This window comes from Trachemys scripta, chromosome 23 (genome assembly GCF_013100865.1).
Source record: "Trachemys scripta elegans isolate TJP31775 chromosome 23, CAS_Tse_1.0, whole genome shotgun sequence".
Taxonomy (NCBI): Eukaryota; Metazoa; Chordata; order Testudines; family Emydidae; genus Trachemys; species Trachemys scripta.
Window position 1 is genome coordinate 1750580 of NC_048320.1, and position 25597 is coordinate 1776176.

At 42.4% G+C, this 25597-nt stretch overlaps 1 protein-coding gene across 2 annotated transcripts in view; it reads left to right on the forward strand.

The window, feature by feature from the left end:
* Positions 1-25597, forward strand: part of MYO1D (myosin ID) — a 371118-nt gene that overhangs the window by 190206 nt on the left and 155315 nt on the right. For both annotated transcript variants that reach the window (XM_034755839.1, XM_034755840.1), the window contains exons 17-19: positions 17215-17438; positions 18679-18823; positions 19726-19830. In XM_034755839.1, coding sequence (XP_034611730.1) covers positions 17215-17438; positions 18679-18823; positions 19726-19830 — 474 coding nt within the window. The remainder of the gene's footprint in view (positions 1-17214; positions 17439-18678; positions 18824-19725; positions 19831-25597) is intronic.

The window sequence follows — 25597 nt, forward strand, 5'->3', positions numbered from 1 at the left end:
CTAACTGTCAGGGTGGTTAAACACTGGAACAAATTGCCTAGGGAGGTTGTGGAATCTCCGTCTCTGGAGATATTTAAGAGTAGGTTAGATAAATGTCTATCAGGGATGGTCTAGACAGTATTTGGTCCTGCCATGCGGGCAGGGGACTGGACTCGATGACCTCTCGAGGTCCCTTCCAGTCCTATAATCTATGAATCTATGAATCTATGAATTACCAGTATTAGTATTCTTTTTGTTCCTGATATAGTTAAATTCCTCCTTATTGTCCTTAACTTTGCTGACCATATGTCCCCCTTTGGTAAGGGAAGCAATTTTCTGTAATTCCTAGCTTCTAATTTATATTCATTTCTATCATCTTCTCCTTCCTTCCGTTTGTTGTATATTTTTAAATTTTATAGCACTTTCACTTCTCTAAACCAGGTTAGTTTTTTAACTAATACAGCCTTATTCCTTGATTGTGGCTTTTTGGGCATCTAGTAAAGTGTTCTTAAGCAATTCCCAATTATCGTTCACATTTTTCCGATTAAACTCTTCCTCCCAGCTGATTTGGCTCATAAGTGTTTTCAGCTTTGTGAAATTGGCCCTTTTAAAAAACACTCCTCATCTGCTTCCCATTATCCATTTAACCACCACAGATGGTAGGAGAAACAGATTTTCAAAGACTGGAGAGCCTATCCAGGAGGGATAGCTCAGTGGTTTGAGCATTGGCCTGCTAAACCCAGGGTTGTGAGTTTAATCCTTGAGGGGGCCACTTAGGGATCTGGGGCAAAAATCTTTCTGGGGATTGGTCCTGTTTTGAACAGGGGGTTGGACTAGATGGCCTCCTGAGATTCTATGATTCTATAACCTGGGGAAAGATGACTAGAAAGGAAAAAAGAAATTATGAATCCTCCTCCTTTGTTTTTTGGTCTATTGATTTTTCCATATCTCTGCGCAGTTCTTAAGTACAACCCTCCCACAAGTTAAAACTCCTCCAGGAGGTAGGAGAAGCATAACTTGCTTTAGTCACAAATTTGGGATCTGGCCATGGTGGATACAGAAAGCGCTTGCCTGGAGGATTTTAGTCTAAAGTAGACATAACACAGCAATAAATGACTGTCAAAGTGTGGGGTTGGAGGGAGAGGGTGGACAAGGTTTAGAGGAAGGTTCTTTGTATACTCACTTTCTCACTGTACTGAGCATCATGTGGTAAGTGTTTTACTTTGAAGAAAGCCAAATTGACTTTTAACTCACTAATGCATCTTCTGATCATCCTGTGGATGTTGCAGGAAATCTGACCCTGATTCTGAATATTGTTTTGCACTGCAGTGCTTAATCTACCTGGATTTCAGCAAAACATTGGATACAGTTCCACATGGGAAATTATTAGTTAAATTGGAGAAGATGGGGATTAATATGAGACTTGAAAGGTGGATAAGGAACTGGTTAAAGGGGAGACTACAGTGTGTCATACTGAAAGGTGAACAGTCAGGCTGGAGGAAGGTTACTAGTGGAGTTCCTCAGGGATCGGTTTTGGGGCCAATCTTATTTAATATTTTTATTAATGACCTTGGCACAAAAAGCAGGAGTGTGCTAATAAAATTTGCATATGACACAAAGTTGGGAGGTATTGCCAATATGCAAGAGGACTGGAATATCATACAAGATCTGCACAACCTTGTAAACTGGAGTAATAGAAATGGGATGAAATGTAATAGTGCAAAGTGCAAGATCATGCGTTTAGGGACTAACCAGAATTTTTGCTATGAGCTGGGGACGTATCAGTTGGAAGTGACAGAGGAGGAGAAAGATCTGTGTGTATTGGTTGATCACAGGATGACGATGAGCGCCAATGTGATGTGGCTATGAAAAAGACTAATGCAGTCCTAGGATGTATCAGGCAAGATATTTCCAGTAGAGAGAGGGAAGTGTTAGTACCATTATAAAAGGCACTGGTGAGACCTCATCTGGAACAGTTTGTGCAGTTCTGGTCTCTCATGTTTAAGAAAGATTAATTCAAATTGGAACAGGTACAGCAGCATTTCTCAAACTTCATTGCACTACCACCCCCTTCTCAATAAAAATTACTACACGATCCCAGGAAGGAGGACAGAAGCTCAAGCCCCGCCACCCCAAGTGGGAGGGCCCAAGCCTGACTGCCGGTGTGGGGAAATCAAAGCTTGAGGGCTTCTGCCATAGGCAGGGGGGCTATAACTTGAGCCCCGGCGTCCAGGGCTGAAACCAAAGCCTGAGCTCTGCTGTCCAGGGCTGAAGCCCTTGGGCTTTGGCTGAAGCCCTGGCCAGTGGGGCTTGGACCTTGGCTTCAACTTCGGGCCCCAGCAAGTCTAACACCAGCCTTGGCGACCCCATTAAAATGGGGTCGCGGCCCACAGTTTGATAACCGCTGAGGTACAGAGAAGGGCTACTAGGGTGATCCAAAGAATGGAAAACCTACATTATGAGCGGAGATTCAAAGACCTTGGCTTGTTTTTCCTAACCAAAAGAGGGCTGAGTGGAGAGCTGTTTGATCTCTAAATACATCAGAAGGATCAATACCAGGGAGGGAGAGGAGTTATTTAAGTTAAGCGCCAGTATGGACAGAAGAACAAATGGCTATAAACTGGTCATCAACAAATTGAGGCTTGAAATTAGATGAAGGTTTCTAACCATCAGAAGAGTGAAGTTCTGGAACAGCCTTTTAAGGGGAGAAGTGAGGGCAAAAAACCCTAACTGGCTTCAAGACTGAGCTTGTTAAGTTTATGGAGAGTATGGTGTAATGAGACTGTCTACAATGGCATATAGGCAGTCTGCAACTGCTAGTAGCAAATATCTCCAACAGCCAGTGATGGGGCACTAGATGAGGAGGGCTCTGAGTTACTACAGAGAATTCTTTCCCAGGTGTCTGGCTGGAGGGTCTTGCCAAATGGTCAGGATCTAACTAATCGCCATATTTGGGATCGGGAAGGAATTTTCCTCTGGGTCAGATTGGCAGAAACTCTGGGGAGTTTTCACCTTCCTTTGGAGCAGGGGACACGGGTCACTTGCAGGTTTAAACTAGCGTAAATGGTGGATTCTCTGTAACTTGAAGATTTTAAATCATAATTTGAGGACTTCAGTAACTCAGCCAGAGGCCAGGGGTCTATTACAGAAGTGGGTGGGTGAGGTTCTGTGGCCTGTGATGTGCAGGAGGTTGGACTAGATGATCATGATGGTCCCTTCTGGCCTTAAAGTCTGAGTCTATGCTTTGGAGTTAGGAATTATGGGGGAAAATAGAGATTGTGTGTAGTGCCTTTTAGCAAAGGGGCCTATGAACATCAAGTCTCAAACAGCATGAGGTATGTGTTGGTAGGAAGCACTGAGCATCCTCAAGTGACTTGCAGACATGTAGGTTGTGATGAGTTGTCACACCACCACTAGTGCTGAGTGCGCACAAGCTGGCTGCTAAACAAGATATTTTTGCCTGCAGCTTTTTATCATAGTCAAATCTCTGTATGTGTGTGGTGTTAGAAACCCCATTTTTACAGAGTAGACTAAACTTACTGCTGCTCAATCACCATGCAGTTTGCTAGCCTTTGGAGCTCTGACCTCGATGTGATAGACTCCCCTCAAGGACAGTAACTCCTCACTTAAAGTCGTCCCGGTTAACATTGTTTCGTCGTTATGTTGCTGATCAGTTAGGGAACATGCTTGTTTAAAGTTGTGCAATGCTCCCTTCTAACGTCATTTGGCAGCCGCCTGCTTTGTCCAATGCTTGCAGGAAGAGCAGCCTGTTGCAGGTAGCTGGTGGGGGCTTGGAACCAGGGTGGACCGACAGCTCCCCGCTCCCCTAAGTTCCCTGTGCTGCAGCTGCCCAGTAGGCTAGCAATTGTAGCTATCCCTCCGCCCTGTGCCTTGGAGCTGCTCCCCGAGCCTCCTGCTTGCTGTGCAGGGAGGGGGGGAAAGGAGGGCTAATGTCAGGGTGTCCCCCTCCCCCCTGCTCCTACACCCCGCTTACCCCTTCTTCTCCATATAGAGCAGGGAGGGGACACGGAGGGAGAGAGACAGAGCCTGGGGCAGCAGCTGCTGTCTCAACTTCCTGATCCACTTAAAAAGACAATGCAGTTAAGAATGGGTCAGCTTACTTAAAGGGGCAGTGTGCATTTCTCTCTCCCACACACAAGGTATGTGTCTGTCTCTGTCTGCTATGCTGTCTCCCCTGCCCTCCATTCCTGCTGCCTTGTAGAGTGAGAGGCTACATTAACAACAATGTGTTAACCCTTGAGGGCTCAGCCAAGTGCTAGTTCATCATTTAGCACAGGGGTTCTCAAACTGCGGGTTGGGACTCCTCAGGGGGTCACGAGGTTATTACATAGAGTGACCAGATGTCCCGATTTTATAGGGACAGTCCCGATATTTGGGGCTTTCTCTTATATAGGCACCTATTACCCCCCATCCCCTGTCCTGATTTTTCACACTTCTGGCACCCTATTATTATATGGGGGGGGGTCGCGAGCTGTCAGCCTCCACCCCAAACCTTGCTTTGCCTCCAGCATTTATAATGGTGTTAAATATATAAAAAAGTATTTTTAATTTATACTGGGGCGGGGGTCGCACTCAGAGGCTTGCTATGTGAAAGGGGTCACCAGTACAAAAGTTTGAGAACCACTGATTTTTAGCAGCAAGGCATTCCCTGGGAAATATCCCACCCTCTAACTTCACCACCTCAACCAAGCTTCACAATCATCATAGCTGTGAACAGTATTAAATTGTTTGTTTAAAACATATACTGTGTGTATATCTATATAAACATTTCCCTGGAACCTAACCCCACCTATTTACATTAATTCTTATGGGGAAATTGGATTCGCTTAACATCGTTTTGCTTAAAGTCACATTTTTCAGGAATAGAACTGCAACGTTAAGTGAGGAGTTACTGTAGAAGTATAAATGGAGTGCCAAAAAAATATTTTTTAACTAAAACTAATCAAAGGTATATTAATGCAAAAATGCCGACCTACTTACTAAGAGCAGCCTTTTCCTACAGCCTTACCTTGGCCCTTGCTGATGTTACTACAGAGAAGCTACAGTTTTGGCAATTAAAAGGTCTTTTGTAGGGGTGAATTCTTGTAGTCGTGACAGCTTGACTCAGGGACATGCTCTTCATTGATAGTTGGCCAAGAGTATAGCGCAGGGATGTGCCACAGCTGGGTAATTAGATTAGGAAGGCTGATGTTTGTAGCCACTTTGTGATACTGCTTTGCTGTGAAGCCAACCTCTGCAGTGATGCAGCCTCCATGCAACATCAAGGGCAATCCATTCAATTTTTTCTTGACATCCCATGGATTTGACAGATTTAAAATTATAAATACAGCAAACAAGACTCTTTTTTAACTCATCCATATATCAAGGCTGAGAAGCTAAAATGTAACTCTCTAATTTTAAGAATTTAATATAAAAATGAGGAATACTAACAAGAATACAAGTACTTGTGGCACCTTAGAGACTAACAAATTTATTATTTAATTTTAGTCTCTAAGGTGCCACAAGTACTCCTATTCTTTTTGCGGATACAGACTAACACGGCTGCTACTCTGAAAAGAATACAAGTGATATAGTTGTGTAAAATACCTTTGTAGCCTACACAAATAGCACTGTAAAATCCCTCTGTAGCGTGCACAGTAGTGTTTGTTCTTAATTTCTACTCCCTTGTTACACAGGAAGATAGGAAGTTGATAGTAGAATTGTGCTCAGTTTTTCTTCATCGTATATTTTTATGTCTCTAATTCCCAAGTATTCCTTGCAAAAGACACACATACTGTTTCAGTACTAAGTTGTCTAGTTCCTTCTTTGGCCAGCGCAAGATTGTTCCCTGTTGTACACATACTAGTACTTTGTTCAGTCTAGATTTTAAATGTCTGTCTTGAGCAATAGGCTTTCTGCCACTCTTCTTTATTAGAGGAAGGAAAATGCAAATTAAATTCATACTCTTTAGTTACGCAGATCCATGGATTTCCAGCTACCTACCAATTTTGTACTATTTCTCAGTCTGATGTGGAATCAGCCATAGAAGAATGGTCTTCAGGGCAGTGCTCCAAGCTGACTCAGACATCTGGGGTGAACTCTTGGCCCTGCAAAGTCAATGGCAGTTGCTCTTTTGGCTTCAGAGGGGCCAGGATTTCACCCCAGAACTCTGATCTTACTATTCCAAGCAATTGTGGTTAACTATGGATCTTACTTGAATTTGATAGAACTATATATACACATACTATAGCTGCGAAAATTTGTCAAATAGCAGTACTGTTTCATTTGCTTTGTGTTAATACAGATTACATACATATTATATAAATAAGTTTACAATAAAAATTGAGAATATTGACAAGGGTTCTTATGAATAGTATACTTTATTCATAGGTTGACCACTTTTTTTAAACCGGACATCCCCTATCTTGGCCAGTGTGCTCTGGAGAGTGGACTTGAGGAGGAGACAGTGCTTGTTTTTACTCTTTCTCACAACCTATAGGTGCCATCATTTGGAGTGACAGATATACCTCTACTCCGATATAACGTGACCCGATATAACACGAATTCGAATATAACACAGTAAAGCAGTGCTCCGGGGGGGCGGGGCTGTGCATTCCGGTGGATCAAAGCAAGTTCGATATCATGCGGTTTCACCTATAACGCGGTAAGATTTTTTTGGCTTGCAAGGTTGGCGTTATATTGGGGTAGAGGTGTATATGTGAAATCCCAAAGAGAGGTGATTCTCATATCTTTACATTTGACTTGTAACTAAGCTTTCTGTCTACCAGATTTTGTTATCTAGTCAGAAGGACTTTTTCTATATTATCCACTTTTATTTTCCAGGTTTGGTTCTTGTACACACTATAGATCAATATGCACTCCAGTTCTCTCTGTACTGTGTAAAGGCGTTCATTTACCATAAGGTCCAAATTGAGGGCATGCTGCCAAAAAGCCTCTATTAGACTAATCTATTTACTCTGCATTCTCTCGGAAAGTCTGAATTGCAATCCCAGGCCCCCTGTTTTAAGTTTGACAAGCCTGGGAGTTTCCCTTTTGTGGTATAACCTGGGAGATCCATTAAAGGTTTCCAGTTGCATCATAAGAGCAAGAGTTGAAGCAGTATATGATACGACATCTGTAAAAGAAGCCTATGACAATGGGTGCTTCACTAGGACTTTTCTCCAATACCACCTTATTTCCAAAGATTTCAGAGAGACAGCATGTACGCTCTTGGGCTGTGACCAACTTGCACTTAACTGAAAGTCTGATAAACTGGATTGTGCTGTACCTTAAAACTGTTTGTTTTTGTTCTGCTTCAGTGCGTGTCTGTAGATTATCATCAGTAATTTTATTATGTTCTAGGGGTTAAGAACATTTTAAAAAATTAGATTAATGGTTTTTACTCTGACTATGATAGTGTTTATATAAATTCATTCTCAATGTTGCTGTTGTACTCACTGTTAGGCAGCACATAACAAGTAGTGGAGACAGCCTTGGAAAACTTTAGAATATTTTCAAGGTGGTCCCTTAAGGCTTATTTTCCCTCTGTGTCTAACTGCTTTACCTCATTTTAATGGTTGGTTAGATACTGAAATGTATTTTTCTCCTGTGTTGTAGGGGGGAGGGAGAGAGAGAGAGAGTGTGTGTGTGTGTGAGAGAGAGAGAGAGAGAGAGAGCGAGAGAAAGAAAGAATGAGGCACTATATGGATCAAAAGACTGCTAATGATATAGAGCCTTCCACCTCTAGATCACCAGTTCAGAGCCAGTCTGGGTCAGTAATGACTTAATGCTATTGCTCTCTGATGGCCACCAGGTAGTCTATTATTTTAAGTGTTAACTATATGCTCACCATGGTATAAGACAGCCAAATAAAGGCAAAGGGCCCCCAGGTGTTTACATTCTAAAACCAAATAAACGAGAAAACAGAGAAAAAATAATTTGGGGGGTTAATTATAGATGGGGCTGGTAGCTCTGACTATTAATGTTGCCTGACACTTCTCACTACAAGATCCTGTTTTCAATTGTGTATAACATTGCCATACTTTAACAGTGCGGGTTGAAATTTTTCATGACAGATGTCTGGTTAAGGCTGAATTGTTTTGGAACGTTTCCACCAAAATGGCCTAGCTGTTTCTGAGACTGAGGCCATGTCTACACTAGCACGTCTGTCAGTCGGGTGTGAAAAAAACACCCCCAGACAGACAGACAAGCTACACCGACAAAAGCACTGGTGTGGACAATGCTATGTTGTCGGTAGATGCAATTGCTGATCATTGGGGGTGGTTTAATTATGCCGACGGGAGAACTCTCTCCCATCAGCATAGAGTGGCTACACGATTAACCATACACCAGTGGAGCTGCAGTGGTACAGCTGTGCTGCGGTCAGATCTGTAGTGTAGACATAGCCTGAGATTAGAGTTCTGCAATGTTAAAATTCTGGTAATCTTTTCTTTTGAGAAGCGCATGCTTTCAAGCAGAGGAGTTAAGATTTGCTTCTGATTACATAAGTAGAAATAAAACCAGCTCCAGAAATCCAAGAGGCTGTTTTTAGAAGAGCTGGCTGAGGAGCTTGCTGGACATAAGAATGGCCCTACTGGGTCAGACCAATGGTCCCTCTAGGCCACTATCCTGTCTTCCAATAGTGGCCGGTGCCAGATGCTTCAGAAGGAATTAACAGTATCAGACAATAATTGACTGATCCATCCCCTGTTGTCCAGGCCTAGCATCTGGCAGTTTGAGGCTTAGGGGCACCCAGAGCATGGGGTTGCATCCCTGACCATCTTGGCTAATAGCCATTGTTAGACCTGTTCTCCATGAACTTATCAAATTCTTTTTTTTTAATCCAGTTATGCTTTTGGCCTTCACAACATCCCCTGGCAACGAGTTCCACAGGTTGACCATGTGTTGTGTGAAGAAATACTTCCTTTTGTTTGTTTTACATCTACTGCCTATTAATTTCATTGGGTGACCCCTGGTTCATGTGTTATGTGAAGGGGTAAATAACAGTTTCTTATTCATTTTTCTCCACACCATTCATGGTTTTATAGACCTCTGCATATCCCTCCATCATCTTTTCCCTGCTGAACAGTTCCAGTCTTTTTAATCTCTCCTCATATTGACAATGTTTTATTCCTCCATGTACCACAATCACCACACAAGTCTCACCAAGCCATAAAAGAGCAGGGCCAGGTAGAGCACACTACAATAACACACACTACTATGGCTCAGTGTTAAAATGGTCCTTCAAACCCTCCCTGAGCCATATAGCTCCGTGTTGAGCTCTTCTAATAGCTCTTGTTTCTGGCTGTTCAAATTCAGCAGACAGCCACTCCACCCCGGCAGAAACTTCCCCCCTTTTCTTCACACACATTATGCAGGACACAGCAGGGAGATGTAACCATTGGGATATTTTTCTCACTGAGATCCAATCTTGTGAGTAAACATCAGCGACCTTCACTCTACCAAAGGCACATTCAACTGTCATTCTGCACCTGCTGTGCTGGTAGTTGAATCATTCCTTGCTGTCAAGATGGCTGGTGTACGGCTTCACGAGCAAGGGGTGGGCTGGTTTCCCCGGGATCACTGTTGGCATTTCTATATTCCCAATGGTAGATTGGCCAGCTGGGAAAGAGAGTCCCTGTTTGTAGCTTTCTGAGCTGTCCTGTGTTCTTAAGACGAGAGCATCATGCACCTTTCCTGATCAGCCCACATTTGACGTCTGTGAAGCATCGCCAAATGCTTGCATAACCATAGAAAAGTAGTTCTTTTTGTTGATGTACTCAGTGGCAAGGTGGTCTGTTGCCAGAATAGGGCAGACAGGCCTGCTGTTTATTGCTCCACCACAGTTCGGGAGCCCCATTGCTGCAAATCTATCCACTATGTCCTGCATGTTGCCGAGAGTGCACAGCAGGAGGTGATTTAATGGCTCTGCACACTTGCATGACAGTGGCCCCCACAGTGGATTTCCTGACTCCAGATTGATTCGACTGACTGGTAGCAATCTGGCGTCGCAGGTTTCCACAGTGCAGTTGCCACTTGCTTCTCCATTGTCAGTGCAGCTCTCTTTTTGGTATCCCTGCTCTGGAGGGCTTGGGTGAGTTCAGTGCACAGATCCAGGAATGTGGCCTTGCACATCCGAAAGTTCTGCAGCCACTACTAGTCATCCCAAACCCGTGTTACAGTCTGATCCCACCAGAAGCAGCGCCCCACTATCTGCAACTGCTCTACCTTGAATTGGTTCTTACTAGGTCCCACACCAATCTGTCTTCCAAGGAATCGTCATGATTCCCCACTCACTCAGTTCTTCTTGCAGCCTTGCAAATACTCCAGGATTGTGTTCCCTGTGTTTGCACTGCTCATGACAGTAGTGCAGATCTGTTCAGGATCTGTTCATCTTCTGTTAGAGATGGTGGCCAACAAGGGAACTGCATGGGTTTGTGGGGCTTTGAAAAAAAGATGCAAAAATTATGAGCTGTAGATAGTTGCAAACTGGGAAGATGACCCCATGCTTCCAATCACCCCACGTGACTCGTTTCAGTCCCATGATGCGTTGCCTAAACTTCACAAAAGATAGTGCACTGTACGGTAGCCAGCAGCATAGTGGAATACCTACCCATGGTGCTCTGCACTCTGCATTGATACAAGCACTCGTGGTGACTATGCACACTGCCAATAAAATGAGCCAAGTATGCATGTGCACAAGTGGTGTATTAACTGTGATGGCTGTATGCCAATGTAACTTGAGTCGACATAACTTTATACTGTACACACGGCCGATGCATCTGATGATTTTATTCTTTACTGTAGTTTCAATCAATTTGCCTAGTATTGAAGTTAGACTTACCAGTCTGTAATTGCCAGGATCAGCTCTGGGCCTTTTTTAAAAAATTGGCATTACGTTAGCTATATTCCAGTGATCTTGTGCAGAGGCTGATTAAAGTGATAGGTTACATACCACAATTCTGTATTTTCATATTTGAGTTCCTTCAGAACTCTTGGTAAACACCATCTGGTCCTGGTGATTTAGTACTGCTTAATTTCTCAGTTTGTTCCAAAACCTCCTCTATCGACACCTGAATCTTGGACAGTTCCTCAGATTAGTCACCTAAAAATATTCCTTCAGGTGTGGGAATCTTCCCTCAGATCCTCTGCAGTGAAGACCAATGCAAAGAATTCATTTAGCTTCTCTGCAATGGCCTTGTCGTATTTGAATGCTCCTTTAGCACCTCAATCATCCAGTGGCCCCAATGATTGTTTGGCAGTCTTCCTGCTTCTGATGTACTTAAAAGATTTTTGCTGTTAGTTATTGTGCCTTTTGCTAGTTGCTCTTCTAATTCTTTTTTGGCCTCCTAATTATCCTTTTACACTAGACTTGCCAGAGTTTATGCTCCTTTCTATTTTCCTCAGTAGGATTTGATTTCCAATTTTTAAAGTATGTCTTGTTGCCTCTGACTCTTTTACTCTGTTTAGCCAAGGTGGCATTTTTTGGTTCTCTTATTATTTTAAATTTGGGGTGTATATTTAGTTTGAGCTTGTATTATTGTGTTTTTAAAACATTTCCATGCATCTTGCAGACTAGAAATATGAAGTATTACTCTGTAGTCCTATTGTAATTATGCAAAGTGTGGGCTTTATGCAAAATGGTGGCTTGGAATCTTGATGGCTCCCATTGACTAGGACAATTGGTTGTGAATGGCTCTGTTTACTTGCAAACTTTCCTGGGGATGTGTAGGCCAGCCCTGGAAGAATGAAAGCTGGGTTCTCACAGGACATGTGACTATGTCACATGATACTGGAATCCATCTTAAATTTGGTGCTTTTCCATTTAGAAGGAGGGGCGGGGATCCAGAGAGACAAAGGGTTTCCGCCTTGGGACAAAGCTATAAAAGGGGGTGGATCAGAACAAGGAGGCTGCTAGTCATGATAAATCCCCTAGTTACCACCTGAGCTGGAACTAACAAGTACTGTACCAGGGGAAAGGATTGGGCCCAGACCAAGAAGGAGTCTAGTCTGTGAAAGAAACTTATTGGAACATCTCTGAGGGTGAGATTTACCTGTGCTCAGTTTCTTAAATGTATTAGGCTTAGACTTGCATGTTTTGTTTTATTTTTCTTGGTAACTTACTTTATTCATCTGTTATTACTTGAAACCACTTAAATCCTACTTTTTATACTTAATAAAATCACTTTTGTTTATCAACAAACCCAGAGTAAGTGATTAATACCTGGGGGAGCAAACAGCTGTGCATATCAGTGTTATAGAGGGCAGACAATTTCTGAGTTTACCCTGTATAAGCTTTATACAGAATAAAACGGATTTATTTGGGGTTTGGATCCCATTGGGAATTGGGTGTCTGGGTGCTGGAGATAGGTAACCTGCTGAGTGGTTTTCAGTTAAAGCCTGCAGCTTTGGTTCAGACCTGGGTCTATATTGCAGCAGGCTAACGTGTCTGGCTCAACAAGGCAGGGTCCTGGAGTCCCAAGCCATCAGGGGAAAACGGGCTCAGAGGTAATTTCAGCACGTCAGGTGCCAATTCCAAGGGGGTCTCTGTGACCGAACCCGTCACAACATGTACCAGTCAATATGGGGATAATTGAAATCCCCCATTTTTATTGAGTTTTCTATGTTTGTAGCCTCTCTAATCCCCCTGAGCATTTCACAGTCACCATCACCATCCTGGTCAGGTGGTCGATAGGATATTCCTATTGCTATACTTTTATTCAAACATGGATTTTCTATCCATAGAGATGCTATGGTACTGTCTGATTCATTTAAATTTTTTATATATTTGCCTCTGCCTTCTTTCACATAGTGCCACTCACCCACCAGCATGACCTACTGTCATTTGGACCCAACACCAAACACCAAAATAAAAATAAGTAGAATGTAATTTTAAATTGCTCAGACTTTCACATATGAAAGTCATACACTTTTGCAAATCGTTGTCCTGCATTTTTTTTAATGGGTAAGTAAAATAGATCCTGAGCTTTAATGTAACCCCATTGTGCCACTTGGCACAGGAAAAAAGCTCATAGATCTTCCTAGCTTGAGGATTCCCTTACTGTCATTTACTATAAGGCTCCTTTACTCCAGGGGTTCTCAATCTTTTTCTTTCTGAGTCCCCTCCCTCCTCCCTCCCCATCCCCGCTGTGAAAACTCCAGGGCCCAGCCCGGCCAGGGGGTGGGGAGAGAAGGAGGTGGGTGTGGCATGGTTAAGCTGCCCCAGGGACTGCCCAGCTCTTGCACTGCTGTTTGCAGGGGGCAGTGCCCTCTGTGCTCCCCCCACAACTCCACCCATGGACTCGGGGCTTCCGCCCTGTGGGGAGCACCCGGGCTCGGGATTCAGCCCCATGGCTCCTGGCTTCAGCCCTGCGGGGGTGCTGGGGCTCAGGCTCTGGGTTTTAGCTGCAGGGCCCCGTGGCCCCGCTGAAAAGGGCTCGTGGACCTCCAGGGAGCCGCAGACCCCCGGTTGAGAGCTGCTGCTTCACACCACTCTGGCGATGTAAATCAGCCTTAAAACTTACATGTTTTTAGGCTCCTGGGGGAAATGACTAAGAATGGGAACAATTAACTGACAATGGGAACATTAGCAGCCTGCCTGCTTAGTTTTTACATTTCTGCCTCACAAAGTCCTACTCCTCCAAGCCAGGGGCACCACAATAGCAAGTGAGAGGGACAGAGTGTTGCTTGCTCATTCGCACACAGGCATGTGCCCAGCCCTGCCCCCTTAACATCTCTCCACTTTTTACGGATACAGACTAACACGGCTGCTACTCTGAAATCTCTCCACTCACACCCAGTCTCCCCACCCCTCTGCGCAGTGATCTACATCTCTGCCAGCTGCTCCGGACAGACACGCCTGGGTTGCCAGGGATGGGGCATATGTTCCCCACAGATTTATTTGCTCCCCCATTTTTCTGTGGGGAGCAAAGAAATCTGCGGATGGTATTAATTCTGTGCCTCTGGAGTAACTCAATAAAGAAATTAAAGGAGGGTAATGTAATTAATGCCAGTCAATATGGGTTTATGGAAAATAGATCCTGTTTTACTTGTAAGCTTATTAAAAAAAAATCAAGTTTGAGCAATAAAGGAGATAGTGTTGATGGAATATACTTAGATTTCTATAAGGCATTTGACTTGGTACAGCATGATATTTTGATTTAAAAAACCTAGAATGATGCATATGCTAAATAGATTAAAAACTGGCTAACTGTTAGGTCTCAAAATGTGATTGTAAATGGGGACTCATCATTGAGCTGGTGTGTTTCCAGTGAGGTCCTGCTGTGATCTATTCTTAACCCTATGCTATTTAACATTTTTATCAGTAGCCAGAAAGAAATCATAAAATCATCATTAGTAAAGTTTGCAGATGATACAAAAATTGGAGAAGTGGTAAATAATGAAGAGGACAAGACACTGATTCAGAGTGATCGGGAGCGCTTGGTGCCAGCAAACAATGTGTGTCTGAATATGGCTAAATGTAAATGTATACATCTAGGAACAAAGAATGTAGGCCATACTTCCACAATGGAGGATCCTCTCCTGGGAAGCAGTGACTCTTAAAAAGATTTGAGGATTATGGTGGATAATCAGCTGAACATGAGCTCCCAATATGATGCTATGGCCAAAAGGGCTAATGGAATCCTGGGATGCATAAACAGGAGAATCTCAAGTAGGAGTAGAGAGATTATTTTACCTCTGTCTGGCACTGGAATGACCACTGCTGGAGTACTGTGGCCAGTTCTGGTGTCCACAGTTCCAGAAGGTTGTTGATAAATTGGAGAGGGTTAAGAGAAGATCCATGAGAATGATTAAGGGATTAGAAACCATTTCTTATAGTGATTGATTCAAGGAACTCAATCTATTTATTTTAACGAAGAGAAGGTTAAGGGGTGAGTTGATTAGTCTATAAATACCTACATGGGGAACAGATATGTGATCATGGGCTCTTCAAGTCAGAAGAGAAAGGTATAACATGATCCAGTGGCTGGAAGTTGAAGCAGGACAAATTCAGACTGGAAATAAGGCATACATTTTTGATAGGGTGATTAACCATCCATCACTGACCATTTTTAAATCAAGACTGGATGTTTTTCTAATAGATCTGCTCTACGGATTATTTTGAGGGAAGTTCTATGGCCTGTTATAGATGAGATCAGACTGGATAATCACAATGGTCCCTTCCAGCCTTGGAATCTAGGAATCTTATTTCTGAGGGCTTGGTTCATGAAAGGAAGGTCTTAGCCAATACGTAACAATATGCTTCCAGTTACCTGGAACATAATCCCCTCTGGCCATACTATAAGCCGTAGTGCATATTTTGCAAGTGCTTCCTTAAAAGGTTGATGTTTGCAAGTGTTTAAAGCCTGGATTTTCTGCAGAAAGGTGTAGAGAATGGTCTAACATTGTGTACTCTAAGGACTGTCTTCACCCCTGGGACATGTCTGGTGGGGAGATTGACTCACAATCTGTGTTGTGGTTACCAGCTAACAAAAAAAGCAAATACTAGGGAATAAGTAGTGGGAGAATTGTTTTGGCCTAGAAGTCAAGGGCTTAGGCAATGTTACATAGGGGATCAGATTCCTCCTTCGTTCTTGGCATGCTAAAGTGAGAACAATACTACAGAGACAGCATGTTCTAGCACTTAAGGGAGCAGCCTGCTGTCTGTTTCAGGAATAAGCCTAGTCTCTTGAGTGTGAGGTGCCAGCCATTGGTTGGAGATGTTTGATACTACCCAAGGGCTTTGAGTTAAAAGCGAAAATGAGGAGAGGATCATTCTGAGAAAATATTACTGTACCCTTTAGGCCCCATGAGCCTTAGTGTCTCTTTAAATATTCTCGCACTTTGGTGAAGAGCATCTGTATATCTGTTTTTCCTCTTTCAGTACTCCTGAATCTTCTCACACATATGGGAAGATGTCTAGTAAACCTTGCAAGAGAGAACTTCTGACACCGCTTCATACAACAAATAAATACCACACTGGAAATCACCTTAGGTGATTAATCCTTGTGTAAATAGAGGGTTCGATGTGCGTATGTGGGGCTCAGGAGAGAAATAAATTCTCTAGCAGAGCCCTGAGTGAGTTGTGAAGCACTCTTTTCATGGGTAGGAGGCTCATTATCTTTCAAGTGTAACCCTATGAGGAAACAAAAATATAAGCCTTCATCTTGGTAGATGATACTAAAGTGGAAGGGCAGCTGTTTGCTGATTTCTCAGGAATGTGCATGTTAGCTGGAGAGCACTCAAATGAACATATTAAAGTTATCTGGTTACAAGATAGGAACAATGCTACCTGCTCAGCTAGGGCAATGTATTTTCCCCCATGTGAAGGTAATTTTCCTCTTATACATTGTAATGAAATCAAGAATCTAGTGTTGATAGAGGCAGAACTGCAGACAGGTCAACACTTGCTGTGGGAAGACTACTTGAAAACAATGTTGTTGCAGCCATGTTGGTCCCAGGATATTAGAGCAACAAGGGGAGGAGGTAATATATTTTATTGGACCAACTGCTGTTAGTGAGAGAGAGAAGCTTTCAAGCTACACAGAGCTTGTCTCTTTCACCAAAAGAAGTTGATCCACTAAAAAATATTACCTCACCCATCTTCTCTCTTCTTGAAAGCAGGCACTCTGGGGCTTACCTTTTTATTTGCATGGGGTATCTGAAAGGAAGTCTGAGAGCATAGAAGATTTTCTGCTTCTTGTCAGAGTTTTGTGGTGCACTCTAGGATATATATGTAGCAGGGAATCCTGGGAGTGCTGATGAATCTGGCTGAGCAGAGGTCACCATACTTATTGTCCTGTCATTCTTCCTTTCCCTTTCCTCCAGTCCTGTAATGCAGGGAGGTGGCACAGTAGTACACGAGGGATGAAGTGTTTGAGGATGTAACTTGAGCCAAAGATTTGCTTAATTCCATAGAAGGGTGATGGTTGAAATCAATTACTCGTTTGCTGAATTTATTTTATTCATTTCTAGCTGATACTGCGCTAAAATTCTGCTCCCTAAATACATAGGAATGGAAGCAGTTCTGGGATTAGCATCCGTATAACAGGATTTTGGACCCAATTTAAGTTTTACAGAAAAGCGAATCCCCCAAAACTGCATCACTAACTTTCTTTTTTCCTTCTGCACAAAAACTGCAGAACTTGGGTAGGAACAGAACGTGAAAGTAAATTAGAAGGTAAATGATTTCACAGCTTCGTATTGTTAAAAATCTCAACTCTTCTCCTCCTCTAGGTCTGGAGGGGCACACTAGCCCGCTTTCGGTATAAGAGGACAAGGGCTGCCCTCACAATAATTAAGTACTACCGCCGCTACAAGGTGAAGTCCTACATCCGTGAGGTCACCCGGCGCTTCCATAACGTGAGGTCCATGAGGGATTATGGAAAGCATGTGAAGTGGCCCAGCCCTCCAAAAGTGCTGCGCCGTTTCGAAGAAGCACTGCAGGCAATTTATCACAGGTGCAAGGAAAACCCTTTATTTCATTCTAAATGAGAGACATCATTGGTCATAAACTAAAACATAAGAATTAACAATGGCCATTGATTCTTATGTGAATATATTTTTCATATAGTAGATGTACGTTTATTCTGTAGAAGACCTATTGTGACAAAGTCAGACTGGACGGCTGTAAAAGGGTCCTCATATTGGGTTCTGGGAGGTGGGCAGGTACAAGCCTGCCCACGGCCAAAGGACCCTCCCCCAGCCTATGGGGAGGATCCACTGAGCCCGGGACTCAAATAATTAAGGGGGGCAGCTGAAAAACTAACAAGGATGGGTGTGTGGGTCACAGGGTCAAAAATAGGGAGCCTGAAGGGGACAGCGAGCAGAGAACCCTGGACAACACCCACTGCTCCTCGAAGGTGCCAAGGGAGCCAGTGGACGCTGCCCAGAGGAACTCTGCCCAGATACGTGAGTGGAGAGAGGAACTTTCACCTCAGCAGGTGGCATTGGGTCCCGCCATTTAGTGTCAGTGCGGGACACGAGGGTGAGGAAATGGAGAGTATGGAGCACGAGCGTGTACAGATATGCCTGTGGCACAGTTCGAAAGCAAACTGGCTGCAGGTCACCCAAGGTATATATGGGTGGGGCAGCCGGGGAGGCTCACGGGACAGGGGCCTGATGAAAAGATCCGGAGGGTGTGGGGTGGGTGGGGAACATCATTCTGCAGGACCTGTTCGAGGTAAGCCTGAGAGGCAGGCGACAAAGCTGCCCTCATCTCATAAAATACGCACCAGGGAGTATGTATAAACTGAGACAGGGTTACCTCAAGTCAATTAGGGATACCTACGTGGGGAATTAGGGATACCTGGATTCAATTAAGGGCTGTCATTAAAGGGAAATGGGATAGCTGAGCCAAGAATTTGGCTTGCAGAACCTTTATTACTGGTGATATGCTAACAGCGCAGCATGATTCTTGGATGCCAGGGCATGTTTACAGGATTAGCAGGTAGGAAAACATTTTATTGTGGAATTGGAGACAATAAACATTGTTTATTGTCTCCAATATTGTGATGCCATCTCTTACAAAGTCACTTTAAGCGTGTTGCTTGAAAAATGACTTCAGTTGAATAATGGCAGCTAGAAAAGTCTGTTTACCGCTGACCCTCCCAATGTAAATCAGGTAAGGCTCCAGATTAGTCTGGTCTTGCTGTGGGGCACAGATAAACTTTGGAGTTGATTTCTATTTTCTTTTTTTAGGTGGAGAGCAAACGTGCTCATCAAGAGCATCCCTCCAGAAGATCTGCCTCAGCTCAGGGCTAAGGTTGCTGCCATGGAATTGTTGAAGGGTCACAGAGCAGATATTGGGCTACAAAGAGCCTGGGAGGGTAACTATATTGCAACGGTGAGTGCTGTGATAGAAATGTTCAGTCTTTAGTCTATTCAGTGCAGCTGAATAGGGAAGAGTTTCCCTGGTGAGGCCTAAGGGAATCTGGAGAGGAGAGTCTGAAAACAGTGTGTGTTCTAAAAATTAAATGCATTCCAACTCCTCCATTAAGAAGTAATCTGTAAGTCATTTCAAAAAGGTTCCAATGTTTACTATGCTAAGAACTATAATTTTGTAAATACCAAACCTAATTCTCATTATTCTTGAGACCACTGTTAATCAAGATACCAATTAATATCATCAGTTGACTCTTCCAGTGGCCAGAGATAGGATGGAAAATGCAACATGAGACTAAAATTGCAGTAGTTAGCATAAATGGAAGGAGTAGGCGGAAAAAAATGCTAAACTGTCTGCGTCTGAGAGCGTAGTGGAAATCTCCTTATGCGTCTTCCTCAAAGGTAGCTCCAGCTTATTAGAGCCTTCCTTTTCTCCTTAAGCCCTTTGTTTCTAAAAGGTCCTTTAGAAAAGCATGTAAAACTCAGGATGCTGTGTTTCTGTACTGCAAGGAATAATATATGGAGATATACGTATTTCACAGAACTGGAAGGGACCCTGAGACATCATCGAGTCCAGCCCCCTGCCTTCACTAGCAGGACCAAGTACTGATTTTGCCCCAGATCCCTAAGTGTCCCCCTCAAGGATTGGAGGATTGCTAAAGCCTGGGTTTAGCAGGCCAATGCTCAAACCACTGAGCTATCCCTCCCCCTAAATGACTGATAAAGTCTCCTGATAAGGGAATGTATTACAGACTTCTTGGTGAGCTTGCCATTCCATCAGGCCTAGGTTGACAAAGCATGATTGCTCTATTTGGTAATTAAGAAAAATTATGTGTCTGTCTTTGTCTTCGTTTGCTCTTCCAGAAACCAGATAACCCTCAGACCACAGGCTCTTTCATCCTTATTGCCAATGAGTTGAAGAGAAAGGACAAGTACATGAATGTGCTCTTCTCATGTCACGTTCGCAAGGTAAACAGAATGAGTGGTTGATAGAGGAGGAGAGAAATCTACAGAAAGTCAAAAGCTAGGCATGGAATAGAAATGCCACAAACTAATTTTCTTGTGGCTGAAGTGAAGTTTTCCGATGCTAAGGATGAGGAGAAAAGATTTCAATTCTGAGCAGCCTTATCTGATCGTTTGTTGCTTTAGGGAGATTGAGTTCGGAGTAGATATTTTATCTTCTGTAATATATCAGGTGGAGTTCAAAGCAGCAGCCCAAACAGAAGGCATGTCATTGAAGGTTGCTTTCCACTAAAGCTCACAGGCACTGGGTAACAAACTATTCTCTAAATTCCTTTGTGATGTATTGTGAAGTAGTATAGTAATTCTTTTGCTTAGTGTTGTAAGAGCCCTGATGGTAAATTGCAGTCTCCATGTTCAAGCCTTCCTTCTGGTGCAAAGGATTCATGTTTAAAACACTATTCAGCAACCACTGAAACCAGGGAGGCTAGATCATAGTGCCAGTATATAGGCTATTTTTAGCAAGGATTTTGACCAAGAAATGAAAACTTTAGGATTTAGTTTGTTTGAAGGAATGGTCACATCCTATCCTTGTTATGTTTCAAGTATCAACATTCGTGTTTTGGGCCACTGCTTTCTTAATACCCAAGCTAACAAGGAACCCTTCACTTTAGGGGACACCTCTGACCACCTAAGACCTGGGAGATGAACCCAGGCTGGATTAAGTGTAGCTGATTTTGGTCTGATTGGAAGTCTCTTTCCAGGGTGGAGACACTTAAATCAAGGCAATTTCAAATTATTGATTTAAGTCAGGTTGAAGATTTGTAAAACTAACTTGAAAGTTTGTGCTATTGCAAATTGAGATTAACATTTGTAATGAAGTAAATTATGCTGTTTTTAAATGCTACATTTGATAGGGTATCTTATTTAAATGTTATGAAATGACTGTAGACAAAAACCAGAATATTTAAAACTAGTATCTGAAAGCCTGTGCTGTTGCACAGGTGTAATTTGGAAAGTAATGTGTAAAAATTTAAAACAGCTGAAAATGACTGAGAACTTAAAAATTGGAGAGTAACAGACTGTGAATCCCAGTGATGATTGAACCTGGTGATATTCTAAACAAAGAGCTCTTAGCCATGCTTGTAGCTGTTACAATTGCTTCACACTGACTCAACAGACATTTTAGGCTTCAGCGTGATGTTTGGTGGTGTTTGTGCTGGTTATGTTGTTGGGTGGATCATAGAATCATAGGACTGGAAGGGACCTTGAGAGGTCATCTAGTCCAGTCCCCTGCACTCATGGTAGGACTATTATCTAGACCATCCCTGACAGGTGTTTGTCTAACCTGTTAAAAATCTCCAATGCTGGAGATTCCACAACCTCCCTAGGCAATTTATTCCAGTGCTTCCTACAGGAAGTTTTTCTCTAATGTCCAACCTAAACCTCCATCACTGCAATTTAAGCCCATTACTTCTTGTCCTATCCTCAGAAGTTAAGGAGAACAATTTTTCACCCTCTTCCTTGTTACAACTTTTTAAGTACTTGAAAACTGTTGTCATGTCCCTTCTCAGTCTTCTCTTCTCCAGACTAAACAAACCCATTTTTTTCAATCTTCCCTCAGGTCATGCTTTCTAGACCTTTAATCATTTTTGTTGTTCTTCTCTGGACTTTCTCCAGTTTGTCCACATCTTTCTTGAAATGTGGTGCCCAGAACTGGACACGAGACTCCAGTTGAGGCCTAATCAGCACGGAGCAGAGTGGAAGAATTACTTCTCGTGTCTTGCTTACAACACTCCTGCTAATACATCCCAGAATGATGTTCACTTTTTTTGCAATAGTGTTACACTGTTGACTCATATTTAGCTTGTGATCCACTATGACCCCCAGATCCCTTTCCTCAGTACTCCCTTCCTAGGCAGTCATTTCCCATTTTGTATGTGTGCAACTGATTGTTCCTTCCTAAGTGGAGAACTTTGCATTTGTCCTTATTGAATTTCATCCTGTTTACTTCAGACCATTTTTCCAGTTTGTCCAGATCATTTTGAATTATAATCCTATCCTCCAAAGCGCTTGCAACTCCTCTCAGCTTGGTATCATCCGCATACTTTATAAGTGTGCTCTCTATGCCATTATCTAAATCATTGATGAAGATATTGAACACAACTGGACCCAGAACTGATCCTTACGGGACCCCACTCGTTATGCCCTTCCAGCATGACTGTGAACCACTGATAACCGTTCTCTGGGAATGGTTTTTCAACCAGTTATGCACCCCCCTTACAGTGGCTCCATCTAGGTTGCATTTCCCTAGTTCGTTTATGAGAAGATCATGCGATACAGTATCTAAAGCTTTACTAAAGTCGAGATATACCACATCTACCGCTTCCCCCCATCCACAATGGTTGTTAACCTGTCAAAGAAACCTATCAGGTTGGTTTGACACGATTTGTTCTTGACAGATCCATGCCGACTGTTACTTATCACCTTTTTATCTTCTAGATGTTTGCAAATTGATTGCTTGATTATTTGCTCCATTATCTTTCCGGGTACTAAAGTTAAGCTTACTGGTTGGTAATTGCCTGGGTTGTCCTTATTTCCCTTTTTATAGATTGTCACTTTATTTGCCCTTTTCCAGTCTTCTGGAATCTTTCCCATCCTCCATGATTTTTCAAAGATAATCGCTAATGGCTCAGATATCTCCTCAGGCAGCTCCTTGAGTATTCTAGGATGCATTTCACAGGCCCTGGTGACATCTAACTTGTCTAAATAATTTTTAACTTGTTCTTTTCCTATTTTAGTCTCTGATCCTACCTCCTTTTCAGTGGCATTCACTATGTTAGACGTCCAATCACCACCAACCTTCTTGGTGAAAACCAAAACAAAGAAATCATTAAGCACCTCTACCATTTCCACACTTTGTTACTGTTTTTCTGCACTCATTGAGTAACAGGCCTACCTTGTCCTTGGTCTTCCTCTTGCTTCTATTGTATTTGTAGAATGTTTTCTTGTTACCCTTTATGTCTCTAGCTAGTTTGATCTTGTTTTGTGCCTTGGCCTTTCTAATTTTGTCCCTTCATACTTGTGTTATTTGTTTATATTAGGGCTGTCAAGGCAATAAAAAAAATTCTCATGATTAATCATGCTGTTAAACAATAATAGAATACCATTTATTTAAATATTTGTGGATGTTTTCTACATTTTCAAATATATTGATTTCAGTTACAACATAGAATACAAAATGTACAGTGCTCACTTTATTTTTTTTATCACACATTTTCACTGTAAAAAACAAAAGAAATAGTATTTTTCAATTCACCTAATACAAATACTGTAGTGCAATCTCTTTATCATGGAAGTTGAACTTACAAATGTAGAATTTTGTACAAAAAATAACTGCATCAAAAATAAAACAATGTACAACTTTAGAGCCTACATGTCCACTCAGTCCTACTGCAGCCCATCACTTACACAAACAAGTTTGGTTACTATTTGCAGGAGATAATGCTGCCTGCTTCTTGTTTACAGTGTAACCTGAAAGTGAGAACAGGTATTCGCATGGTATTGTTGTATCCGGCATTGCAAGATATTTACGTGCCGGATGCGCTAAAGACTCATATGTCCCTTCATGCTTCAACCACCATTCCAGATGATGTGTGTCTATGCTGATGACAGGTTCTGCTCGATAACAAGCCAAAGCAGAGCGGACCGACGCATGTTCATTTTCATCGTCTGAGTCAGATGCCACCAGCAGAAAGTTGATTTTATTTTTTGGTGGTTCAGGTTCTGTAGTTTCTGCATCTGAGTATTGCTCTTTTAAAACTTCTGAAAGTATGCTCCAAACCTCTCAGATTTTGGACAGCACTTCAGATTCTTAAACCTTGAGTCGAGTGCTGTAGCTATTTTTAGAAATCTCTCATTGGTACCGTCTTCGCGTTATGTCAAATCTGCAGTGAGTGTTCTTAAAATGAACATGTGCTGGGTCATCTTCCGAGACTGCTACAACTTGAAATATATGGCAGAATGAGGGTAAAACAGAGACATACAATTCTCTCCCAAGGAGTTCAGTCACAAATTTAATTAGCACATTTTTTTTTTTAACGAGTGTCATCAACATGGAAGCATGGTGGCCGAAGGATGAAGAGGCATATGAATGTTTAGCATATCTGGCATGTAAATACCTTGCAACGCCGGCTACAAAAGTGCCATGTGAATGCCTGTTCTCACTTTCAGGTGACATTGTAAATAAGAAGCAAGCAGCAGTGTAATGAAAACAAACTTGTTTGTCTTAGTGATTGGCTGAACAAGTAATAGGACTGAGTGGACATTAGAGCCTACAAGTTTTACATTGTTTTGTTTTTGAGTGCAGTTATGTATCTTTGTACATAATTCTACATTTGTAAATTACACTTTCACGATAAAGAGATTGCACTACAGTATTTGTATGACGTGAACTGAAAAATACTATTGGTTTGTTTATAATTTTTACAGTGCAAATATATATAATAAAAAATAATATAAAGTGAGCACTGTACACGTTGTATTCTGTGTTGTAATAGAAATCAATATATTTAAAAATGTATTAAATATTTTTGGATGTTTTCTACATTTCAATTGGTATTCTATTGTTTAACAGTGTGATTAATCACGATTAATTTTTTTGAGTTAAAAAACTCTAAGATATACCCGCATTTGCTCCAATCCCTCGGATAGAGACAAGCACCTACAAGATCTCTATCAAGCATTCTTAAAACTACAATACCCACCTGCTGAAGTGAAAAAACAGATTGACAGAGCCAGACGAGTACCCAGAAGTCACCTCCTACAAGACAGGCCCAACAAAGAAAATAACAGAACACCACTAGCTGTCACCTTCAGCCCCCAACTAAAACCTCTCCAGCGCATCATCAGAGATCTACAACCTATCCTGAAAGATGATCCTTTACTCTCACAGATCTTGGGAGACAGACCTGTCCTCGCTTACAGACAACCCCGCAACCTAAAGCAAATACTCACCAGCAACCACACATCACTGAACAAAACCACTAACCCAGGAACCTATCCTTGTAACAAACCCCGATGCCAACTCTGTCCATATATCTATTCAAGTGACATCATCATAGGACCTAATCACATCAGCCATACCATCAGGGGCTCGTTCACCTGCACATCTACCAATGTGATATATGCCATCATGTGCCAGCAATGCCCCTCTGCCATGTACATTGGCCAAACCGGACAGTCTCTACGCAAAAGAATTAATGGACACAAATCTGACATCAGGAATCAAAATACTCAAAAACCAGTGGGAGAACACTTTAACCTGTCTGGTCATTCAGTGACAGACCTGCGGGTGGCTATATTACAACAGAAAAACTTCAAAAACAGACTCCAACGAGAGACTGCTGAGCTAGAATTGATATGCAAACTAGACACAATCAACTCCGGTTTGAATAAGGACTGGGAATGGCTGAGCCATTACAAACATTGAATCTATCTCCCCTTGTAAGTATTCTCACACTTCTTATCAAACTGTCTGTACTGGGCTAGCTTGATTATCACTTCAAAAGTTTTTTTTCTCTTAATTAATTGGCCTCTCAGAGTTGGTAAGACAACTCCCACCTGTTTATGCTCTCTGTATGTGTGTATATATATCTCCTCAATATATGTTCCATTCTATATGCATCCGAAGAAGTGGGCTGTAGTCCACGAAAGCTTATGCTCTAATAAATTTGTTAGTCTCTAAGGTGCCACAAGTACTCCTGTTCTTCTTTTT